The sequence below is a fragment of the Anabrus simplex genome, chromosome 10, assembly GCF_040414725.1.
Source record: "Anabrus simplex isolate iqAnaSimp1 chromosome 10, ASM4041472v1, whole genome shotgun sequence".
NCBI classification, from domain to species: Eukaryota; Metazoa; Arthropoda; class Insecta; order Orthoptera; family Tettigoniidae; genus Anabrus; species Anabrus simplex.
The window spans coordinates 18,815,280-18,833,775 of NC_090274.1; the positions used below are offsets into that span (position 1 = coordinate 18,815,280).

General features: G+C 40.9%; 1 protein-coding gene across 1 annotated transcript; it reads right to left on the bottom strand.

The window, feature by feature from the left end:
• Positions 1-15,548: 15,548 nt before the first annotated feature.
• LOC137502414 (uncharacterized) lies at positions 15,549-18,187 on the bottom strand (the record flags this gene model as incomplete). Its single annotated transcript, XM_068229496.1, has 2 exons — positions 15,549-15,584; positions 16,787-18,187. Coding segments are annotated over 2 exons (1,437 nt in total), but the record flags the coding sequence as incomplete, so codon positions are not given.
• Between the last annotated feature and the right edge of the window lie 309 nt (positions 18,188-18,496).

The following is an 18,496-nucleotide window of genomic DNA, read 5'->3' on the forward strand; positions in this document are numbered from 1 at the left end:
ATGCTTTCACTACAATAAACCAGGATATTGAAATTCTCAGCACTCTAAATAAAGGCCCTCTCCTAGACATCACCGAAAACTGTTTTATACACCTTGACCAGTTTTTCAATCCAAATCTTAATCTGAATGATATTTCTGAGAAACCCAATGCCCTTTTCGATTTTCTCATCTCCTTTTTAAATAACCTGAAGTCAACAAATAAGGAATCAATCTTTCACAATTTACACAATACCCTCTCATGCCACTTCTCCCTTCCGCAACACCCCCCTTGATCCTTCTTAGTTCCCCCCTCCCCACCCAAGGGGCTCTGAACTTCGGAGCGTGGGTTGGCGACCACGGGGCCCTTAGCTGAGTCCTGGCATTGCTTCCACTTACTTGTGCCAGGCTCCTCACTTTCATCTATCCTGTCCGACCTCCCTTGGTCAACTCTTGTTCCTTTCCGACCCCGACACTTTTAGGTTTCCGAGGGCTAGGGAGCCTTTCATTTTCACGCCCTTCGTGGCCCTTGTCTTCCTTTGGCTGATATCTTCATTTTTCGAAGTATCGGATCCCTTCCATTTTTATTTTCTTCCCACCCTCCATCCCCCAGGGGCTCTGAACTTCGGAGCGTGGGTTGGCGACCACGGGGCCCTTAGCTGAGTCCTGGCATTGCTTCCACTTACTTGTGCCAGACTCCTCACTTTCATCTATCCTGTCCGACCTCCCTTGGTCAACTCTTGTTCCTTTCCGACCCCGACGCTATTAGGTTTCCGAGGGCTAGGGAGTCTTTCATTTTCATGCCCTTCGTGGCCCTTGTCTTCCTTTGGCTGATATCTTCATTTTTCGAAGTATCGGATCCCTTCCATTTTTCTTTCCTTCCCACCCTCCATCCCCCAGGGGCTCTGAACTTCGGAGCGTGGGTTGGCGACCACGGGGCCCTTAGCTGAGTCCTGGCATTGCTTCCACTTACTTGTGCCAGGCTCCTCACTTTCATCTATCCTGTCCGACCTCCCTTGGTCAACTCTTGTTCTTTTCCGACCCCGATGCTATTAGGTTTGCGAGGGCTAGGGAGTCTTTCATTTTCACGCCCTTCGTGGCCCTTGTCTTCCTTTAACCGATATCTTCATTTTTCGAAGTGTCGGTTCTCTTCCTCTTTTTTCCTCGAATTAGTGTTATATAAATGATTGTTGCCAAATTTTATTTCCTCTAATAACAATAACCACCATCACCACCCTCTAATAAACGTTCCCCAACCCCCTTTCTCTATTTATCATTTCTTTATCAATTACTACGGCAAGTTGTTTCGAGTTGAACCTCGTATTTCTTTCATTATTTCTTCCCATTTTTAAATATATTTTTATTTGGCTTTATTCTTTTTTAACGTTTTAAATTATTTTAAAACCTATATATCCACTTTGATTTTGACGAAATTAAATCCTACACTGTTTTCCTAAGACTTCATTCACGTCACCTTTTACTCTTCGGCCAGAGAAACAAATGCCTACAAGACCTGCCTAGCAACGACTTTACATAAGTGCATACTTGATCTGCTTATGAACTTCAAATATATTTGTTTTCGGCGCAAGATAGTGATGTTCTGTTTACTCTCTTGACTGTGATTATTGTGTTTTGAACATTAACTGAATTGCTACAATATGATACAATGTTAATATTTTGCCTGTGTTCAATATATTAGTTGTTTTAAGATCTTCGCTAATTGGCTGATGATGACACTTGAAATGTGTTGAAACCGGTCCCAATAAACAGGTTGTAACTACTTTTTACTACGGAGTATTGAAAGGTGGATCCTTCCTATAATATTGTACATCTTCTTATGTTATTTATTATCGAAATTATCGTGGTTTATTTGTAATAATAGTTTCTGTGAGATTTTGAATCAATGTTGTATATTAAAATTTTCACCATATCTCACAAACAAACCACGGGGCAAGTTAAATACATTTGCTTAATAAATAACATATCACAAAATAAATAATTTACCCCAGTGAAAGGAACGTTGGAATTATCTTCCGTTGATATTACAATTACATATTCCATTTAAGTTACAATTAGCTTTACGTCACACTGACACAGATAGGACTTACGGCGACGATTAGGTAGGAAGGGCTAGAAATGGGGAGGAAGCTGTCACGGCCTAAATTAAGGTACAGCCCCAGAATTTGCCTGCTGTGAAAATGGGAGACCAAGGGAAATCATCTTAATGACTGCCGACAGTCCGGTTCGAACTCACCATCCCCCAAATGCAAGCTCATAGCTGTGCGCCCGTAACCGCACGGCCAGCCCACTCGGTGCTCCTGTACATCATGAAAGGCGAAGGGCAAAAAACTGTCGAAATCATCGCGGGAATAATCTACGAAAGAAACTGTGGCGTTAGAATTCATCGATCGAGGACCCGCGTCCTTGGTTCGGACGAACATCTTCCGAAATCATTGGAGGTGCTGTTCAACGGGAAATCATGATCTATTTGGATTACTAACCTTGGGTAGGAGATGACGTCCGATGAAATAGAAGAAGAACAATTTTGATATGTATTTCTAACCATCGCGCCGATGTTCACAAAGATGTTGAGGACTGGTAATTACGAGTACAGCATGATGCTGAACACATGGAACATTTAATGTGCAAGTATTTCACTGCCAGTTTCACTGCACATTTAGGGAGGTAAATAGACATTTCGAAGATTAAATTGAGTAAAATTCACCTTTCTGTAAACAAGAAATCCTTCTTAAACAAATTTTGCATATACGGCACTTCAAACAGCCTTAGAGTGAAGCCTCTTTGTAATATTATCTCTTTCTGAATTTTAAACACCGTTAGACAAAGTGATAATGTCTGATAGAATATAACACAATAAAATACTTCTTCTCCATTACTGAAGGTTGGCCACAATCACAGCAAAATCTGTCCTCATCAGTCTACTAGAATCTAGTTCTGTCTAAACCCGTAAGTTCCTCAGCAAAGAGACAGCGACTACGTCCATCAATTTTACCCCGCATGATCAATTTAAGTAGGTTGTACTTTTCACTCCTTGTAATATGCCCAAGATAGGCTGACTTACTTTTCTTGATTGTACACATGAATATTCGTTCCCTCCTCGACAGCATTGGAGATGTGGTCAGTCCACGGAATACGCACATCTCGAATGGATTTATTATCTTAATGATGTTACATTTCAGAGTCCATGTTTCAGAATCACTGAACATACACAGCATCTGACGAAGTTGTGACGTGTCTCTTAGCTGAGCCTTCTCTCACTCATTCGCATAGACCTAACTGGGGTAGATCTATAAAATTGAAATATTGCAGTCTTTTTTGTCAGAAGTAAGTATAGACCCGTCGATTTGTCATCCACTTCGAGAGGACAAGGCTGTGGTTGTAGTGCTGGACTGGAAAGGTGAAGTTGGACAAGGATGACATTCTATGTGTATGTAGCCAATGTCTCCTTGAAGTTCGCTGTTCTCTCTGGTAAATGAATTGTAAAACATGAATTGTTCTATACTCATTGCACAGCAAAGGAATGTCACGACTAAAACATCCACGCATTGATTCGTAATAAATTGCAAGCACCAGAATAATTTCAGTACCAATGAGTACAAAAGATTTAAATGAAGAAATACAAATCTCGAGAGGAAACAACCGCCCTCTTGACACAGTAGATCAACTTATTGTTCTTCTGTTCGATTTTGGCCACTACGGACCACGGAGTAACAATTACGATATACTGGATCACCTTTTCCCTCCCCTGGCTTTGATCTTCCGCCAATATAGCTTCATTCGTTGCCTTACCTTCTTTCTTCTGAAAAAAAAATCACTTTTGAAGATTTCTTTTCTCCTTCTTCTCGGGAGTCTCTGAAGTCTTAAACTAATTGTTGAAAGTGGTTCCTGTTTTGCACTGTCTTCATGACTAATGTCCACTCTCTCCATATCAGCATGTATCTCCTCAAACCACATGGTAACAATCTGTTTCCCTTCGAAATGTGTAACTAGTTCTCGAGTCAGCCTTTCTTGATTCATACGTAGGAGATGTCCCTGAGTATCTTTGTATAACTCTTTGTTAGGTTTTAATCTTCGTTGATCACTAACATATATAGTTCTCAGGATATTCCTTTCTTTCTTCTCCGGTTGTTCCACCAATCCTCTGCTTGTTAAACCCAAGGTCTGAGCAGCGTACAGACCTTCTGGTTTGGTCACGGTGTTACAGTGCCTTAGTTTTGTTCTCACAGTTAGTGATTTCTTGTTGTACACATATTTCGTCAGCTGCTACGCTAATTCCATCTTTCTGATTCTTGCCTTGATTGCTTCCTATTGTAAACCATTACACTGGATCATCTCACCAAGATATTTGAAGCTCTTGAATTTTTCTACCTTCCTTCCTGTTGTATTCATAATTTTTGGAGCTGATTTGATGTTCGTAATAAATTATTTTTTTTCAAATGAGATCTGCAAGCCCGTCTTCATAGCAGTTTCACAAAGAATGCTGATTATTCTACTTGCTGATTAGACACTATTCGCAAAAACAGCCACATCATATGCAAAGGCAAGGCAATTTTCACGACCGTGAATTGTTCTTTCTCTCCTTCTAAGGCTCTTACTTGTCCTTCCCATTCTTTAATGAACTTTTCCAACACACAGTTGAAGAGCATTAGTGATAACCCATTCCCTTCTCTAACTTCTGTCTTAATTTCAAAGCAATGTGAAGTTTCACCTCTGAACTGCACCTTCGACAAAGTGTTGCTGATAGTTTGTTTTTGTCGTCCACACCAAATTCTTCCAAGATCCTCATTAAGGTTTCCCTATCAATAGAACCATAGGCCTTCTTGAAATCTACCAATACTACTATATAATCCTTGTTCTGGATCATTTTATTCATGATTATGTATCTCAAGTTCAGGATCTGTTCAGCACATGATCTTGTTTTTCTGAAACAAGTCTGATATGTTCCAGTTTCTTGGTCAATTCGTTGTTCAATTCTATTCTGCAGCACTTTGGATAGGACATTGTAGGCTACGGACAGCAGTGAAACACCTCTGAAATTATTCACATCAACTACCAAATAAACAAAGGAAAAAACCAGAAAAACACACACGAAAGGGAAAATAGCAAGCATTTTGAAATACCAAGGTCTAAAAGTAGCCTGATGACGATCAACACACTGCAAAGGCACATCAGCAAATTCAGCCTAAACACAAAACGGACCATTTCTCCAATTCAAGATTGTATGCACTCAAATGTTAAAAACAAAACTTCAACGCCACATATAGTATATAGAATAGTATTTCTGTATCTGTCGTGTCCACAGTAACAAGGAAATGCACTTTTTAATCTTCCGTAATGTCTGTCTGTGTGTATATGTACGCGCGTCATGAGAAAAAGGCTGAAGACAATTTAATGAAAATCGGTATGTAAAGTCGGGGGGAATAAGCGCTACAATCTAGGCCATAAATAATTTCATTCGCGCTGAGTGAAGTGGTAATTTAGGGGAAGGCCTAAAATTTATTCCTCAAATATTTATGTTACTACCATGCACCGGCGATTTCACCCAGTTTCATTAATTCAACCACCGGATGAGTTGGCCGTGCGATTAGGGGCTCGCAGCTGAGAGCTCGCATCCGGGAGATAGTGGGTTCGAACCCAACTGTTGGCAGCCCTGAAGATGGTTGGTGGTATCCCCACTTTCATACCAAGCAAATGCTGGAGCTGTACCTTAATTAAGGCCATGGCCGCTTCCTTCCCATTTCTAGCCCTTTCCTATCCCATCGTCGCCGAAAGACCTATCTGTGTCGGTGCGACCTAAAATCAAATTGTAATTAATTCAACCGTTAGATATTTTAAAACTATTTATTTAAAGCAAAATAAAACTAATTTTGTTATTAAGAAACATGGTTTTACGTAAATTACATGAATTACATTTATTTATTTTTAATTATATTGTCACCTTCAATGCTCAAGATACCGGGTTAGTGGTAGGTACAAACAATATTAAAACATTATCATATTGCATAAAAACAAAATAGTTTTCCTTACAGAGCTACCGGATAAAGTATATTACGTGTCGTCAAATTTTGAGGATTAGAATTCGATTAATCGATTAAAGGCATTCCGTTAACCGATCAACTTTTTTAATCGATCGACAACTCTAATATGAAGGCTATAAGAAGGAAGGAAGTTCCTAGATTACACTGGTCAACAGTGAAAATCTTTCTGATTCATTTCATCATGGAAAATGACATTTAAAATTTCAGTTAGCTGTTAGTTCTCAGATGTAGCCCATTTATAAAGGTACTTATTACGAAATTTGACGCCTGGAGATTGTGTTGGCACAAATAAATGCAGGAATCATCAGTCATGCTTGCTGATCTTTCGTGAAATTTTTGATTCTTGCTAATGTTTTGCGAATTTTTTCATTCTTGCTAATATTTTGTGAAATTTATCATTCTTGTTAAAATTTCGTAAGATTTTTCATTCTTGCTAATGTTTTGTGAAGTTTGCCATTTTTGTTAATGATTTGTGATTTTTTTATTCTTGTTAATCTTTTGTGAGATTTGTCGTTCTTGCTAATGTTTAGTGAAATTTTTCATTCTTGTTAATGTTTTGTGAAATTTGTCATTATTGGCAATGTTTGTGAATTTTTGTTAATGTTTTTTGAAATTTGTCTTTCTTGTTAAAGTTTCGTGAAAGTTGTCATTCTTGCTAATGTTTTGTGAGATTTTTCATTCTTGTTAATGTTTTGTGAGATTTGTCATTCTTGCTAATGTTTAGTGAAATTTTTCATTCTTGCTCATTTTTTTGTGAAATTTGACATTATTGGCAATGTTTTGTGAAATTTTTCATTCTTGCTAATGTTCTTTCCTGGGAATGTTTTGTAAAATTTGTTGTGAAATTTTTTATTGTTAATTTTTCGTAAAATTTTCCATTCTTGCTAATGTTTTGTGAAATTTGACATTCTTGCTATTTTTTAATTTTTACTTTCACTCTGTATAGCTTGTTTCACCTATCGAATTATATTGAGTTTCTTTTAGTTTGTGTGTGAATGTGAGATGCTATTTATACTCACCTAGACTTCTTCCTCGACAACTGCGCTGCTATAAGTGACGCACATGGAGAGCGATTCAATCAGGACATATCGCAAATGGAAAGAAGGTATCAGAGGGAATGGAACACTTCTATGCTCGCAGACTACTGCTGAACAGTGACAAGAGACGATCCATAAAAGTAGTACAAGCAAAGAGAAGACGTTCACGTGAATAAGTCCTTTTATTTGAGGTTGTTGAAGCTATAAAACCCGAATTAGACCTACTAAACAATATCTAATGCCACGTTCAATTTTCTCGACCCAAAATTAGGGTAGTTTAGTCATTTTCCGAAAGGAAAGAATTTCGAAGGTTTTCTTAATATTTCTACTTGAAATCAGTGTATCTTAAAATCTAGAGCTAGAAAACATAATCTGATGACATATTAGTTTTTCTAGGTAAAAAATTAGGCATTTTAGCTATTTTGATCGAGGAAAGAATTAAAAAATGCATTTTTGTTGAACAGTGTTATTTCACTAAAGGGATAAAGTAAAACTGACTGACTGACTGACTGAATGAATGAATGAATGAATGAATGAATGAATGAATGGATGAATGGATGAATGAATTAACTGGACCTTAATCCTGAAAAACCGAGTTTAAAAATCGATGTGGCAGGTGTATGAGCGAATTAACAATAATAATAATAATAATAATAATAATAATAATAATAATAATAATAATAATAATAATAATAATAATGTTATTGGTTTTACGTTCTACTACGTAACTTTTTGAGGGTTTTCGGAGACGCCGAGGTGCCGGAATGTTGCTCCTAAGGAGTTCTTTTACGTGCCATGAGGCTGACGTATTTGAGCCCTTCAAATACCACCAGACTGAGGTAGGATCGAACTTGCGAAGTTGGGGTCAGAAGGCCAGCCCCTCAATTGCTTGAGCCACCCAGCCCCACAATTAATAATCTTTCTTTCTTTCTTTCTTTCTTTCTTTCTTTCTTTCTTAATCTCTTTATCCTCCAGGGTAGGGGCTGCCTGGCCGAGGCGGTAAAGGCGTGCTCGGTTTGCCCGGAAGGACGTGGGTTCGTATCACCGTCAGGAAGTCGTAAAAATTTAAGAAACGAGATTTCCACTTCCGGAGGTGCATATCGCCCTGAGGTTCACTCAGCCTACACCAAAAATGAGTACCAGGTTAATTCCTGGGGCAAAGGTGGCCTGGCGTAGAGCTAACCACTCTACCCCATCACGTGGCGAGGTTAACAATGGTGGAAGCCTTTACCTTCCACTCCTCCAAGGGCCTTCATGGCCTGTACGGAGGTGACTTTGCTTTTTTTTAATCCTCCAGGGTTGGTTTTTCCCTCGGACTCAGCGAGGGCTCCCACCTCTACCGCCTCAAGGGCAGTGTCCTGGAGCATGAAACATTGGGTCGGGGAGAAGTGGGAAACCACGGAAAATCACTTCAAGGATGGCTGAGGTGGGAATCGAACCTTCCTCTACTCATTTGACCTGCCGAGGCTGAGGTAACCCCGTTCCAGCCCTCATACCACTTTTCAAATTTCGTGGCGAAGCCGGGAATCGAACCCGGGCCTCCGGGGGTGACAGCTAATCACACTAACCATACACCACAGAGACGGACTGTGAATTAATAATACATTTTAGAATGAATACACCACTAAGGGATATTCTGTTGGTCTTAAGGGATTTAGGGCCGGACTATTGATCACACACGGTGTCGCCGATATGAATGAACCCGTGGCTGCGCGAGTTCCGAGTGACGCGGGGTGGTGCGGGGCGGGAGAGTGGGGGATGAATGGAGGGAGCGTGGGCAGCGCGTGTTGTGGGCGTGCAGTGTGAGGCAGTCAGTGCCTCAGCGTGTGCCGTGCGTGTTCCACTCATGTTTGTGCGTCAAAATCGGGAATCAGTTTCAACTTTCATTGTTTGTGAAATCGAGATATTTTTGTGGTAAATGTTTACGAACGAGTTTCTTGTCCTATGTCAGAGAAACTTTTAATTTTTCAAGATTGTCCATAGCTGAATAAGTGTAGCCTTCAATTACATGGACAGAAATATTGGTGCGCGAACCAAATTGTATGGCTTGTTAGTGATATCCTGTGTGGACCCCTCTCTTGCGACAGATTTAAATGATCGCCTGTGGCGAGCCATGAAGCTAGCGAACTTATTAAGTATCTGCAAACAGCGAGCACTTGATTAAACCTTAAACGTCAAAGGAATACCAGGGTATTGTTAATAATTTATCGTGCACTGCTTAATTAACCTGCAGAATCAGATAATTTCAATGAGAAATAATTAATCAATTAGTCTTGATAACAATACTATTGCAGTTCATATCACAAATATCAAAAACATATAATATCATTTACTATTGTAACGATTAATTAAAATATTCAGCCTAAATTTAAAAAGGACAAACTAACAAATTAATTGATGTTACAGGGTAATAATTAAGGACATTTTATGACTGCATTTTTCTAAATAATTAAATACATGTGCAGACACACAAATAATTACTTAGAAAGAAGAAAGGATCCCATTTACTACTGAAGTTTACAAACAAAATTACGTCTTCACTTTCATCAAAAACGGATTCCTAGTGCTAAAACTTGAATAGCACATGATTGTGAACCATACAATCTATATAATCCAAATCGCTGAGTAGGAAGAAAATAACACAAAGCAGTTTCTTGTAAATTTATTTCAAGTTCAGAACCAAACTGTAATAACGCACTAACTTTGGTTATAGAGATATTAGAAGTTTGCTTGCTGATATTTTGAACGGTGTAGGCTACGTGCTATTGATTTAGTCTAAAGCTCGAGGCACGCACAAAGGGAACACGCAGGGAACAAAGAACTCCTCTCGGAGTAAACAAAGAACCTATGAGAGAAGGGAACTTACGGATGTTTGTTAGTTCGAGACCACACTTTGATATAACTCACAAATTTAGTAACAATACCACAAACCAAAGTGTGTATTAAAACAAATATATATGAATTATTCTCGACGAAAAGCATTCAGTTCGCTTGTAAATGCAACAACATAATTACTACTTTGCTAAATAGACCTGCACTAAGACAAGTTCAGTGTTGGGTGGACGGAGAATCCCCATAACGGGACACTAGAACATCCTCTGGAGTGCTAAAGAAAGTACATTTGTGAACTTCGTGGAGCTTTACAGAGGGATTGGCATATCAACACGGTTTGTCAGCGGTGGTGAGTACTTTATCGCATACATTTAGTTCTTACTTAGTAAGCTATGTCTGTGATTCCGATCTTATAGGAACATATGCATTTTCATTACGGTCTGATTTGCATTGTCCATGTGCTAAAAAAAAATTCTTATCCAATCCTCTACCTTTGTCATTTTTACTAATAATAATAATAATAATAATAATAATAATAATAATAATAATAATCTTATAGGCTTTACGTCTCACTAACTACTTCTGCGGTTTTCGGAGAGGCAGTAGTTCTTCTACGTGCCAGTAAATCTACTGACACGCGGCTGATGTATTTGAGCACCTTCAAATATTATAGGGCTGAGCCAGGATCGATCCTGCCAAGTTGGAGTCAGAAGGCCAGTGCCACAACCGTCTGAGCCACTCATCGTGACCTCCTCGACCATGTGGGTGGCGGCGTTTGAATAACACCCACAGTATCCGCTGCCTGTCGTAAGAGGTCACCAAAAGGGGCTCTGAACTTTGGATCGTGGGTTGGCGACCACGGAGCGCTCAGCTCAGTCCTGCCATTGCCGACGTCCCTTGGTCGACAATCGTTCTTTCCGACCCAGACAGTATTACGCACGGAAGCCCAAGGAGTCTTTCAATTCCACGCCCTTCGTGGCCATTGTCTTTCTTCGGCCGATAGCTTCATTTTTTCATGTTTACTCTCTGATTAGTGTTTATAGAGGACGGTTGCCTAGTTGTACTTCCTCTTAAAACAGTAATCACCACCACCACCACTCCTGTCCTCTTCTATAATTGTTATAGCATATTCCTGCCTTGATCTCGTCTTCGACTGTTATCTCACATCTTCGTATTATCTAGAGTAGCCAGGGTCGGAATTTCGTCCCTCAGGAGTTCTTTTACGTGCCAGTAAACCTACCGACACAAGGATGACGAATTTGAGCACATTCAATTATTACCGGACTGAGCCAGGATCCAACCTGCCAAGCTGGGGTGAGAAGGCCAACGCCTTAACCACTTGAGCCACTCAGCCTGACTGCAAGAAGACTTTTCCAATATATAACTTCGCCACAATAATAATAATAATAATAATAATAATAATAATAATAATAATAATATAAATAATTTCGTGTGGCTATTTCTAGTCGAGTGCAGCCCCTGTAAAGCAGACCCTCCGATGAGGGTGGGCGGCATCAGCCATGTGTAGGTACAGTAACTGCGTGTTATTGTGGTAGAGGATAGTGTTATTTGTGGTGTGTGAGTTGCAGGGATGTTGGGGACAGCACAAACACCCAGCCCCGGGGCCATTGGAATTAACCAATGAAGGTTAAAATCACCGACCCGGGCGGGAATCGAACCCGGGACCCTCTGATCCGAACGCCAATACGCTGACCATTCAGCCAACGAGTCAGACAATAATAATATTAATAATGGAATGAAATGGCGTACGGCTTTTAGTGCCGGGATGTGTCCGACGACTTCGGCTCGCCAGTTGCAGGTCTTTTGATTCGACTCCTGTAGGCGACCTACGCGTCATGATGAGGATGAAATGAAGATGAAGAAGACACACACACCCAGTCACCGTGCTAGGGGAATTAACCAATTGTGGTTAAAATTCCCTACCCAAAGCAAAGCAGCTCGATTTGTTCTGGGCGATTCCCGACAATAGAGTAGCGTTACAAAAATTTTGCAAAAGTTTGGGCTGGGAAGACTTGGGGGAAAGGAGACGAGCCGCTCCACTAAGTGGTATGTTCCGAGCTGTCAGTGGAGAGATGGCGTGGGAGGACATCAGTAGACGAATAAGTTTGAGTGGTGTCTTTAAAAGTAGGAAAGATCACAATATGAAGATAAAGTTGGAATTCAAGAGGACAAATTGGGGCAAATATTCGTTTACAGGAAGGCGAGTTAGGGATTGCAATAACTTACCAAGGGAGATGTTCAATAAATTTCCATTTTCTTTGCAATCATTTAAGAAAAGGCTGGGAAAACAACAGATAGGGAATCTGCCACCTGGGCGACTGCCCTAAATACAGATCAGCAGTGACTGAATGACCCTGTGAACAAAGACCAGAACGCTAACCATTTAGCCATGGAGCCGGACATAATAATAATAATAATAATAATAATAATAATAATAATAATAATAATAATAATAATAATAATAATAATAATAATAATAATAGTTTTACAGTGAATGGTATATTCAGATTATAATCTAAAATTCAACTTTCAAGGCTTCTTAGAAAATAGATTTAACAGATCTGTTGCTTCTCAATGTTTACTGTATTGTTTATTGTCAGGTCCTGTTTCTTTTCTTTTTGTAAAATTTCCATGAGGAGATGGCGGTTCTAACTCTCGGTGACACCCCCGTGGATACGCCCCTGCTACCATTATCATTCCCATGTCTTCATCTTCTGTACCAGCGTCATAATTATATCTTGGTCCTCCCTACCATTGTCTATGACTGTGGCGTGCGGTGAACATATTCGTTACCCCCAGTTGCAAAAATGTTTTTTTTTTTTCAATATTAGCAATCCTAGCCCCACTACATGCTCTGAAGTCAACATTACCATTTTATAAGGCTGCATTTTTTTTGTGGAAAAGTCTACCTGAGAAAAATCTTTTAAGAATATTTTCAACCACACACTCGCACGTATTTTCAAATTGATATTCACGGCAGTGAGGACACCATCATAACTTAATCTAGAGCATTACCGGGCGAGTTGGTCGTGCGGTTAGAGGAGCGCGGCTGCGAGCTTGCATCCGGGAGATAGTGGGTTCGAATCCCACTGTCGGTAGCCCTGAAGATGGTTTTCCGTGGTTTCCCATTTTCACACCAGGCAAATGCTGGGGCTGTACCTTAATTAAGGCCACGGTCGCTTCCTTCCAACTCCTAGCCCTTTCCTACCCCATCGTCGCCATAAGACCTGACTGTGTCGGTGCGACGTAAAGCCACTATGTAATTATTAAATTAATGTAGTAATGGTCCACCTTTCAATACTATAATATGTAATATTCTAAATTACATTAATTAGGGACTAGTTTCGGCCTGGGCTGGCCATCTTCAGCCTTAATGTAAAACACCTAATAACTAAACAAATGTACATGCACACAATTGACATAAAAACAAATGAAAACAAATATATACAAAGTGACATTAAAAACTGGGATGGAATATGAATAAATTTGAAAATGAACTAGGTTCTAACATCTTGAGTATGTTCATCATTGAGAATAATTTCAAGTATTAAGTATTAATTTATATACACAGAACTGTTAGTTCTAATACTGCTGATCATTTCAATAGGAACTGGTAAATGTTGATCCTGTAGTTTGTCATCAAATCTATATGTGTGGTGTTAGCTATATGTAATCCATTGGACACTGCTGTAAATAACCACTAGCTGACAGGGAACTGTTAGATGTTGTTTCATCTTCAATCAAAATAATAAATGGGATGCTCTCATGGTGCTTGTTAAATCTTGCTGAAATGTTGTTGGACATTGTCAGGACAGCACATGAAGATGTGGTTAACATAGATCATTGTGTCTGGTATAACATTTTTGCGATTCATTGTGGTGCCCATGAAGTTAACCTCTCAATACAGCATGAGGTGTGTGGTCCATTGTTGAGTGGGCTTCAGACTAAGACACAATGATCTTCATATTCCATCCCAGTTTTTAATGTCACTTTGTATATATTTGTTTTCATTTGTTTTTATGTCAATTGTGTGCATGTACATTTGTTTAGTTATTAGGTGTTTTACATTAAGGCTGAAGATGGCCAGCCCAGGCCGAAACTAGTCCCTAATTAATGTAATTTAGAATATTACATATTATAGTATTGAAAGGTGGACCATTACTACATTAATTTAATAATTACATTGTACTTGCAATTCAATACGGATCAGAACCATGAAGTTTATAACCTATGTAAAGCCACTAGCAAAAAGGAATCTAGAGCAGATTTTAGACAATGTACTTACAGTTTCACACCATAACGCTTCGTGATAGTATAGTCATGGTTTTCACAAAAATACACTAGGACTAAATATTTATTTTTAACTTAAGAAGTCGAACCTAAACTGAATCAGAAAGAAAAACTGGTATTTTAACATCGCCAAAGTTTTATAGTTTCACTCGCTTACTGAGTATACGTGCATCAACGACAAGCGAGGAAAAATATTCGTCACGACATTTAACACGTTTTTATATTTATGAAGAATGCCACTACCTCCCGGGTGCAAGCTCACAGCTGCGCGCCCTTAACCGCACTGCCTTTATGACTCAAAATGTACCATTGATGAGTTACATTAGTATTCCCTAGACCATGCAGAAAGCAGCTCTAGGAGTCCAAGAGGAACACTATAAAAATTCACTATATTCCACCATCACAGACAACCAAATACAGAAGTATTTTACTTCGCGCTTAGCTCTCTGTTCATGCTGGGCAACCTAAACATTTTTCTGCGGCTATCGGAAGACATACTCTACGCGTGCAATCAATGAATTGCTCCAAATATTCCATAAATGTCGAAATCCGAAAATAAAATATGTTCTTCTATATTACAATTGATTTTATAAACTGGCTCTGTTTTTATTAGCAAGACGATGTGCAAGTGGCTATACCGTTAACATGTTGATATTTTTCTAGTAGTCTCTAGTGTGTGGAGCCGAATACTTCCAGTGTCAAGTTTTAAAACTAACATGCCTTTCCTAAGCTAGCTGGCCTGTCGCCGTAAATTGCTGTCTGGGGAGGGCCCACAGCTCCGCCCCGCTCCCAGGACAAGGAATCTTCAAGTGCATGCATCACCCAAGAGACTTAAAGTTCGCTGGGGGCACGTCTCTTTCACACAGGCAAGGAAACTCAGCTCGCTGAAGAAACTGAACTGCGGTAGAGCGAGTGGATTGTCGAGTCAGCTGTACCAGGCTTGGCTTAGATATTCGCAGTTTGTTGAACTTTACAAAAAGCGTTATAAGGATTAATAAGACAATGTTAATACAAATTTATTTACCCCCAACAGTGCTGGGGTAGATGGGGTTCAGTGCACGCCACTGGTCTACGATAACTCCACACTTTGTTTATGATAATGGGTGGCTAATTAGTATAAATTACTTTGCGCCGCAGCATTTATTCGCTTGCCGCTTATTAAGAGGCAACACCCCCTCAAATAATTTACTTTTTGTACTCCTTTCTTCACCTCAAGAATTGTTCTCATTTACTCCTTCCACTTCATCAGAGGTATATTACACACAGTGGTGTCTTTCTCTCTTACGTTTCGTCCATTCGTAATTTCTTCTCTTTCTTCATTTGTAGCCAATGTTCAATACTGTATGACTAGGGCCAGGATTTTGATGACCTAAAAATAAAAAAAAAACACCTCTCTTAAATAACATGTCCTGACTGACTGATTCGTCATCGCCGAGCAAAAACTACTGGACATAGAGAAATTAAAATTTGGGGATACATTTATATTAGAGTGTAGGTGCTCATTAAGGGAGTTGAAAGGGGGAGGGGGATGAATTGTTTAAATGAGTATATCTCAAAAACTTAACAGTTTTCAGAAGTAAAACTTGATATTTGAAATAGCCTTTAAAAATAAAGAAACGCGTACTTTTTTGCTTTCGGAAAATTCCCTTAAGCGGAGTGAAAAAGGTGCACAAGGGGCTGGATACCTTTTATGAGGGCACTTATATCTCTAAAACTGAAGGCGTTATAGACATGAAAGTGGTATTTAGGATCTCCTTTATAAATAAAGAAACACGTATTTTCTTGTGCTCTATAAAATGGCAGCAAAAATCCAGTAAAATGATCCAAAAACTTTAAAAAATGACATAAATTTTAAATGAAATCTTACAACCAATTTACTAATAGAGTTAGTATAGCCTATGTTTACGTTATAAACATTATAATAAGCTCTTGAGCTGTTCCCATGTCAAGAACATAAGGTGAAATTCTTTACGTTTCGCAGCAGAAAACTTTTCTGAACGTCTTCACAAGAAAATATCAAATGTTCAGGAGCAAGACTTCTAATAATAATAATGATATTTGCTTTATGTCACACTAACAACTTTTACGGTTTATGGAGACGCCTAGGTGCCGGAATTTTGTTCCTCAGGAGTTCCTTTACGTGCCAGTACATTGAAATATCTCCGGACTGAGCCAGGATCGAACCTGCCAAGTTGGGGTGAGAAGGCCAGTGCCTCCACCATCTGAGCCACTCAGCCAGGCTGCAAGACTTTTCCAATTGGAGGTGTCTCTCCTGAAAGTTTCTTTAGTCCCCAGATAAACGAAGTGCCACGTGGCCTCCGAAGAGGCCAGGTGCAGGTCTTTTGATCTGACTCCCGTAGGCGACCTGCGCGCCGTGGTGGTGGTGGTGGTGGTGATGATGATGATGATGATGATGATGATGATGAATCTGGCACATACACCCAGTCCCCGAGCCAGGGGAATCAACCAATTATGTTAAAATTCCTTACCCTGCCGGGAATTGAACCCGGGACCCCTGTGACCAAAGGCCAGCACGCAAATATTTAGCCATGGAACCGGACATTTGCATACTAATCCCATGTCTATCACTAGAGTAGTAGTAGTAGTAGTAGTAGTAGAAGGAGGAGGAGGAGGAGGAGTAGGAGGAGGAGTAGGAGGAGGAGGAGTAGGAGGAGGAGTAGGAGGAGTAGGAATAGGAGGAGTAGGAATAGGAGGAGGAGTAGGAGGAGTAGGAGGAGGAGTAGGAGGAGGAGGAGGACTAGGAGTAGGAGGAGTAGGAATAGGAGGAGGAGTAGGAGGAGGAGGAGTAGGAGGAGGAGGAGGAGTAGAAGGAGGAGGAGTAGGAGGAGGAGGAGGACTAGGAGTAGGAGGAGTAGGAATAGGACGAGGAGTAGGAGGAGTAGGAGGAGGAGGAGGACTAGGAGTAGGAGGAGTAGGAATAGGACGAGGAGTAGGAGGAGTAGGAGGAGGAGGAGGACTAGGAGTAGGAGGAGTAGGAATAGGAGGAGGAGTAGGAGGAGGAGGAGTAGGAGGAGGAGGAGGAGTAGAAGGAGGAGGAGTAGGAGGAGGAGGAGGACTAGGAGTAGGAGGAGTAGGAATAGGACGAGGAGTAGGAGGAGTAGGAGGAGTAGGAGGAGTAGGAATAGGACGAGGAGCAGGAGGAGTAGGAGGAGGAGGAGGACTAGGAGTAGGAGGAGTAGGAATAGGAGGAGGAGTAGGAGGAGGAGGAGTAGAAGGAGGAGGAGTAGGAGGAGGAGGAGGACTAGGAGTAGGAGGAGTAGGAATAGGAGGAGGAGTAGGAGGAGGAGGAGGAGTAGGAATAGGAGGAGGAGTAGGAGGAGGAGGAGGAGTAGAAGGAGGAGGAGTAGGAGGAGGAGGAGGACTAGGAGTAGGAGGAGGAGTAGGAGGAGTAGGAATAGGAGGAGGAGTAGGAGGAGGAGGAGTAGGAGGAGGAGGAGTAGGAGGAGTAGGAATAGGAGGAGGAGTAGGAGGAGTAGGAATAGGAGGAGGAGTAGGAGGAGGAGGACTAGGAGTAGGAGGAGTAGGAATAGGAGGAGGAGTAGGAGGAGGAGGAGGAGTAGGAATAGGAGGAGGAGTAGGAGGAGGAGGAGTAGAAGGAGGAGGAGTAGGAGGAGTAGGAATAGGAGGAGGAGTAGGAGGAGGAGGAGTAGGAGGAGGAGGAGGAGAAGGAGGACTAGGAGTAGGAGGAGGAGTAGGAGGAGTAGGAATAGGAGGAGGAGTAGGAGGAGTAGGAGGAGTAGAAGGAGGAGGAGTAGGGGGAGGACTAGGAGTAGGAGGAGTAGGAATAGGAGGAGGAGTAGGAGGAGGAGGAGGAGTAGGAATAGGAGGAGGAGTAGGAGGAGGAGGAGGAGTAGAAGGAGGAGGAGTAGGAGGAGGACTAGGAGTAGGAATAGGAGGAGGAGTAGGAGGAGGAGGAGGAGTAGGAATAGGAGGAGGAGTAGGAGGAGGAGTAGGAGGAGTAGGAGGAGGAGTAGGAGGAGTAGGAATAGGACGAGGAGTAGGAGGAGGAGGATGAGGTGGAGGAGTAGGAGGAGGAGGAGTAGGAGGAGGACTAGGAGTAGGAGGAGTAGGAATAGGACGAGGAGTAGGAGGAGGAGGATGAGGTGGAGGAGTAGGAGGAGGAGGAGTTATTGAACCCTACAGGCCTTCGCCCTATACAGTGTTCAATCCATAACAGCCTAAGCAAATACAGAATGTATAAACTCCCCTGCTTAAGAACAATGACAAAATAATAATTCGATTAAACAAAACAATATAGTA